Raw genomic sequence first — 6,952 nt, 5'->3', positions numbered from 1 at the left:
TTATTGTTCACCTATGCCACTTCACACACAGGGGAGACCTTGTAACAACAGCTTTCTCGGCATTGTATCCCGTGAACAAACAAGATATGTAATAGCGAGAGCTTTCTGTTAGAAATGCAGTTGAAAAATGGCTAGCTTGTTCATGATCTATGCATCTCTTAATTATAAGGAGAAAGAGATATATAAGTTAACCGTGAATTAAATGTCAATCCAGATGCGATTAGAAGCTAGTGTCCTTGAGGATTCTTACAAAAATCCCGTAGTAGAATATCAATTATTGGTGCTTCAGGCTATAAGTAAATCATTTTAAAACGTACATGAATATAATATTGCAATTACGTTCTATCTAATAAATGTAAATATAATTTTCTCTAGTGTCATACACCATGTCCGACATGTGAGACTCGACTTACGATGCTGCCCCCACACTGGTGTGACATACAGTTTGTACTCTTGAGAATCTTAGTACTACAAACATCCGAGAAATAGATGCACCATGCAGGTGATGGTATGCTTCTTCTGCCGATGATTGAAGTGATTTCATAGCTGGCTGCAATCTAATCGTCTGCAACTGACTCAATTCCGCGCAACGACTGTTAGAATTCTTTTAGTTAGTATTTTCCACTAGCTTCACCGTTGATTGTCATTGATGGTAACTGATTGGAATCTAGTCGTTAGAACGATTGAGGATCTATAAATAGGAAGTATGACGTAGAAGCAGCATTATCTTCGTATCAGGCATAAGTTGTGCATGCTCATTTTTTCTTAAACTCCTCTTAAATATATCCAGGGAAAAGACTATTAGGACAATGATATCGATTAAAACATCGCCTGATATATCATATGAAGAAGTATCATTATCTTACACGCTTCCAATCGATATACATCGATCCTTTAGGTAAGACATGAACGCAAGACTACGTTTCCAAATGTTGACATTCGACAGTTATACCCTAGGGTTGGTACACTTCTATGGTGGCAATCAAGCTCAACTAAAATATTTCCCACTCCTGTACGTATCGATGTCATATGTATGTATTCTGCAGACCTTGATGAAGGTTAGACATCCAGGTAAACAATGAAGTTTAGTGACACTGTATATATAATATTAAGAAGAGTGAGAGATGTCACTTGAAACGTCCGGAAACAATCTCCATAACTTACCCAGTGGTAGATTTTTATTTGAATGTGTATCTGGCCGAGTTTCCCGTACTGTAGTCGCCCCAAGAAAAACCAAAGATGCCATTTCTCTCTTTAGACAGGTAACATGGATGAGCCCATAGCTATTATAGATCTTGAAGTCAGTCGGCGCCTGGGCGCGAGCTGATTTAGTACCCGTGACTGAAGCAGCAGCGGCTTCGCTTCCTGTGGGAGTCCGAACTTCTGGTACATTATAACATCCATAAATCACGCCTCACGGGCGGGCGCGGAATAATCCATACCAAGGCAGCTGTCCTCTTTGTTCTTACACTCGGGTTTGATGTGTTGACCAGTATCTATCGGAGTGTGCAGAGCGGCGGCGTTTCAACGGTTCACGTTCAATGTCATTACATTACTGCTATTACTCTTCTGGCCCCTGACAGTCGGTTTATCGTAAGGGCACCTTGAACCAGGTATTACGGGTCGGTTGTTTTTGCGTTATATGCAGTCGTTTGCTTTGTCTATGGCTAGATTGGGGACGGTACGCGTAGTATTGAACTATTCAGCCGTCAGCAAATGGTAATAACAAGGCTATCTGGTCAAAATTCGATTTTTTTTCCAAGGACATATTTGGTCAACGGGGTATTGGTATTTTCATCCAACATATACATGACTGTAGATAAGGCTGCAAATAGCACTTGACGAAGAGTTTCATTTGATTTATTATATTATCCCTCATTACCATAACGTGACATTTTATGTGCATTTTAGGGAACATCAAACCACCGTTAGGAGTGATAGCTCTACTAGGACTGTAGTGGTGTTTTCATGAACCATTTGTAAAAGGAAATATGTCACCTAGCAGGTCACATTCGTCATAATTCGTAGAATTTTCAAGCAGCCTATCGACAACGATGTTAGACAGTCTTTTTGGTAACAAGACAGGCAAATTTTGTATCACAGATGACTGACGTTCTAAAATGCCAATTTTGCAATTGACTTACTTCACAGGGCGCTGTCAACATGACTTGTGGAGAAAAAAACAACAACATCCTTCCGAAGCTGATTCTGTCTAGACGTCCCCTTCCTGTACCAAAGAGATCACAGAGGGGGTGTTGCAAATTGGCCCATCCGGATCGAACGCATCGAACCCCCTGTTCTATTTCCCTTCACGAGCTGACGGAGGTGCTCGAAATAAGGGGTTCGATGTGTTCGATCCGGATCTGTCTATGGCCCCCCTCCCCCACCGCGTAACCTGCGTCCGCCTGGCTAATCTTATCTGGGCGGACACGTCACCTGAGGATTCAATTTCCAGGCGGTCGATACAGCCCCGCGGTCAGGGTACTCTCCCACAGGGGAGACATTTTCATTTTCTGCACAGACTGTTGCTTACGGACATTGATGGAGCAGATACCGCGCGTCAGTGCCATGGCTACGATAAGGCAGTCTTATCATACCTCAAAGGATAATATATCCCTCTTAAAGTACGCAAGGGTATTCTATTTCTAAGATATATTCTATATGATAATATTGCCTGTGACCTGTTTACTTGTAAGCCTCCCGATCCCACACCAGGGTAGTTAGTAAGACGACATTTGATGGCTATATGTAGACATGTCGATTGATTGTACATTCAAGTTTTGGTTTATAATACAGATTTTGACTTCTAAATTACTAATAAAAAAGCTATCTTGAATCTTGGTAAGGAAAGAACTATGCACCTGTACCTTACAAATTCTATTGTATATCCGATTTATACAATTAGGACCAAAAGCGCTGCGAGTATTATTTTGTAATGGGTTTGAATATATCTAGTTATCTTACCCTCATTGGATTCGGATTTCGAAAATCGATGTCTCTTAAGTCTATGTAATATTGTTTAATCTTATTCGACCCTGGACAAGGTTTTTGGTTGGTGAGATGGATTATTTTATCTACCAGGAAAGAATATGTACGTTTCGAGTTTGTAGACTATCTGTATGTTTAATTCTTAATGCCTAGTCATCTAGGACTCTGTCTATCCTAACATATTCATGTTTTGGCATATTTGAGGTAACACTGTCATCCAACATTGTACATATACATACCGGTAGTGTTTGACCTTTGGATAACACCGTTTACTGAATAATATATGTGATACCAAGCAATGGTTTCAATTTGGAGACGACGATAGGTTGAATCATTCCAACTCACTAACGAGCCGGACCGCGACTTTAATTACAGTCGAGGCAGATTACTGTTATTTGAATGCTCGTATAATTGTACTACGGGCAGGCAGAATGTTCTGGCCCGTGTATGACTGTATATAAGCCTGTGTATATGAAACATGCTGAAGTTGTGCTGGTGGTTACATCATGCATCAACTTGGCATGTACATGTACTTTAGTATGTTTTTATTATGTTTACCGAAGGAAAACAAATTGTTTTTGCTCAGTTTCCTTTTCTTCTTTCGTTCCAAACACTTACCTGGTCAACCAGTCTCTCACTATGGTAACTGGTGTCGGGTTACATCATGTTGCAATTTTGTAGTAGGAGGGATTTAGACTCCTGTCATCATATGATGAATGAGTACGAATTAAAAGAGCAGACCATATGCGTAGGTTAATATTATGTATTTGCTTTGCAAATGTTACCTTTCTAGTATTATAACCAGGTTATAGTAGGTTTCTGTACTGGGGCATTGAGTACTGTTGTATTCAGGGATGATCAATGTTGCAAGGGTATTTACATTTAACTTTAGAAGTCATCCTACTTTCTTATTATGCCATTTTTACCAAAGCTTCATCCACTACCTCACTTAGACCATCAATATGCACGGATTAATGAGAGTACAGAGCTGTGATGTACAGATCTTGTTATGTCTCTCCGGGCAAAACGGTTTCATTTCACGTCTCGTTGGTTTCCGAATTAAAAGTCTAATGAGAACAATCAAACCACAATGATTACCCTAATGGGAATTTTACCACACTTAACGACATTAAGCGTTCGTCAGATAATACATTCAGAAAGACAGAAAAACGAAGAGAATAAAACGTCCATTCCCCGATTGCCAATCTACTTTCTAATCATCTTTAAGATATTCCAACATTAGCTTGATATATATAATAGTGTCCATCACTTGGACATATCTTAATGGCCAATTTTTTATATTGTCTATAAAATTAAACGTCGATGTGTATCTTAATGACATGGTTCACAAAATGAAACTGAATAAAATGATTGCGGTAATTATAATGCATATATAGTGCGCACACACCGTAAACTGTGACATAGTCTCTTCCTTTACTCGCCTCCAAATCTTCATTAAAACATGGAACCTGACAGAAAATCCATACTGATATGGTTGGAGTTATTGCTTAATTTGGGTTAATGTTCTCATATCTAATTTCTGGAGTATCTGAATATTATTAGCTCTGGATTTTATATATCTTTATATTCCCGTACATAATATACGGAAGGGATCATTGACAAACAACCCTTGTGCAGCTAGGGAAGGTTATTTGATTGCATCGCTAATAAAACGGCAGTTTTTGTTGCCATGTATGGCCGCACACGCTTCGGTCGGAGTTTATTGACGTTCCCATTTACGCGCTTGTACTTCGCTTTGGTATCCATTTCCATATCACCTAGGAGTAATATAGAACCCATCTCCCTTTTATAAGCACGTATCTATTTATAACCGCAACCGTCTTCCGAAATAACACTACAGTACATATTGTACATCTAACATATGACATAAAATCAATACATGTATATATGAAATAGGTCCAAAATATTCATCTACGCCGTGTATACAAAACTGCACTTCATCAGAGGCTGTTGCCTGTCGTTAGACATATTGATCCCCACGCTGCCATGCCCAAGGTTACGGTATGGGTGCAGCATGTTCATCTTTATGACAGTTACAGTAGCAGTAGTGCCTTCTCCAATCCCCTGGTGGTGCCTCAGTGTGCGGCAGGTGATTTGTCGCACACCAGTGTTACACCATTAAGTGCAGATTTGGGGTAATCGGCGTCGGGGTTTTAAACTGTCCCTCTTTAGGAAGTGAACCCCGCATGTGTGTGTACTACCCTGCCGCGGCTCTACGTGCACCATGATGATGTGATGAAGGATTTGTGCCGTGCGTTAGAGAGGGATACAACAGGATGCGGTGTGCATACGAGGTGCAGTGGGTGTGGGTCACTTTCAACATGATTCCCATCTGCAGAATGGCGGCGTCGGCGCCGAACTCTAACCCCGAGAACTCGGCACCTGCTCGCTCGCTGGCTGAGGAACTGCCAAGCAACCTGACCGAATCAAGTCGTGTCCACGTCGTAGAGGTGTCGTCCTGGGCCGCACGAGTTCGTTGGGGAGACGACTCGACAGGACGAGACGGATTCTCGCGACTCCTTTACCGTGACCTCCGAGATGAGGAAGCCAACGCCATACAAACACACGTCATCCTCCCGCCATTCAAGCGGTCCTACTTCATGGTAGATCTGAAACCCAGGACTAGGTACGAGGTCTGCGTGTTTGATCCCAAGCTTGTGTACCCTCCCGCAGTCGACTGTGCAGTCTTCACGACTAAAGACGACAGGGAGGAGTTCAAGTTCAGGGTGAAGGCGTGGGGGATTGTTGGTGTGATAGGTCTGATGTTCCTCATCACTGGAGCAGTGTTCAGGGTCGCCATGTGGATACGGAGGAAGATCGCTGACCTCGGGAAGAAACACAGAGGCAAGAAGCTAATCACGGTCTCGGACCAACTGGCACAAGACGCCGAGGAATCGATTTCCGAGAGACGAGGGGAATCCAAGGAGGAGATACTGAACCTGGAGTGATTGTGAGCAACGGATAGGCCGCAAGGCAAGTGGCAAGGCATGTTATCTCTTTCAGAAAATATTATGTATACAATATAGAAAATGAGATATAAATATCAGATCTCTCTCTGCCCCCTCTCTCTGCCCCCTCTCTCTAAATATAGAAAGATAGATAAAAGAGATAGATAGGAGGTAGATGAATAGATATCATTAGATAGGTAGATATACACAGAGAAAGAAAATATATAGAGAGAAGATAAACTAGAAAATACTCTGTCTCAAAAGCAAGTATATTTCCTATAGCCTAACTGAATACGAACCATCTGTATGTGTTTGCTTAGCATGAAACTGTTTGTGTTGCATAATGGCTCACCTCTGCTACATTATGTAAACACTTAGTCGTTAATCAACCTATTTATTTTGTACTAATCTATAACTCATTCACATTCAAGAAGGGTATGGTGTGTTACCGTTTGTATATGATCCACGTAGACTACTGATGATCAGAAATTAATATTTCATGCCTTACGAAACGGTGCAGGAACAGGTATACTTTACAGTGGTTGGGTTTAATGGAAATTCTGCTTCATGTCAGTCAATACGCAGCTTCAGGCGTTATCCCCGACAGAACTGATGTGATAACCAGTATGCCCAGCACGGTCCGCTGATCTGAGTTGATTATGGGGCAATTTAGTCGGAATGGAGGGATAAGTGAGTTCGACTCCACCAAACACCTTCCCGGGGGCATAAACTACGTTATAGTCATACAATTTATAAGATCTGTAGTATCACAGATCGGACCAGAATTCAATATTACAGAAATGTTGTTTACATAGCCAAATATACAATACCCCCAACTGGTAAGCATTATATAGTACATAATTGCTTGAATTGAAAATAAAACCTAAAGTATGCACTCAAGCTTGTGAAACCTTCCCGGGGGCAAAAGCTATGTTATAGTCATACAATTTATAACATCTGTAGTATCACAGATTGGACCAGAATATTCAATATTA

At 41.2% G+C, this 6,952-nt stretch overlaps 1 protein-coding gene across 1 annotated transcript; it reads left to right on the top strand.

The window, feature by feature from the left end:
- Window positions 1-5,285: 5,285 nt before the first annotated feature.
- Window positions 5,286-5,957, top strand: LOC109480332. The gene has a single exon (XM_019782523.1). The coding sequence runs from the start codon at window positions 5,286-5,288 to the stop codon at window positions 5,955-5,957; it is 672 nt and encodes a 223-aa protein (XP_019638082.1).
- The last annotated feature ends 995 nt before the right edge of the window (window positions 5,958-6,952 follow it).

The sequence above is a fragment of the Branchiostoma belcheri genome, unplaced genomic scaffold (assembly GCF_001625305.1).
Source record: "Branchiostoma belcheri isolate BF01 breed outbred unplaced genomic scaffold, Haploidv18h27 scaffold50, whole genome shotgun sequence".
Taxonomy (NCBI): domain Eukaryota; kingdom Metazoa; phylum Chordata; class Leptocardii; order Amphioxiformes; family Branchiostomatidae; genus Branchiostoma; species Branchiostoma belcheri.
The sequence above is the reverse complement of the archived record's forward strand: the minus strand, read 5'-3'. Positions and strand labels throughout refer to the sequence as shown.

What these genes read in the sequence shown, in the direction of transcription:
- LOC109480332 (XM_019782523.1), top strand. Translation starts at nt 5,286, where the DNA reads ATGCGGTGTGCATACGAGGTGCAGTGGGTGTGGGTCACTTTCAACATG.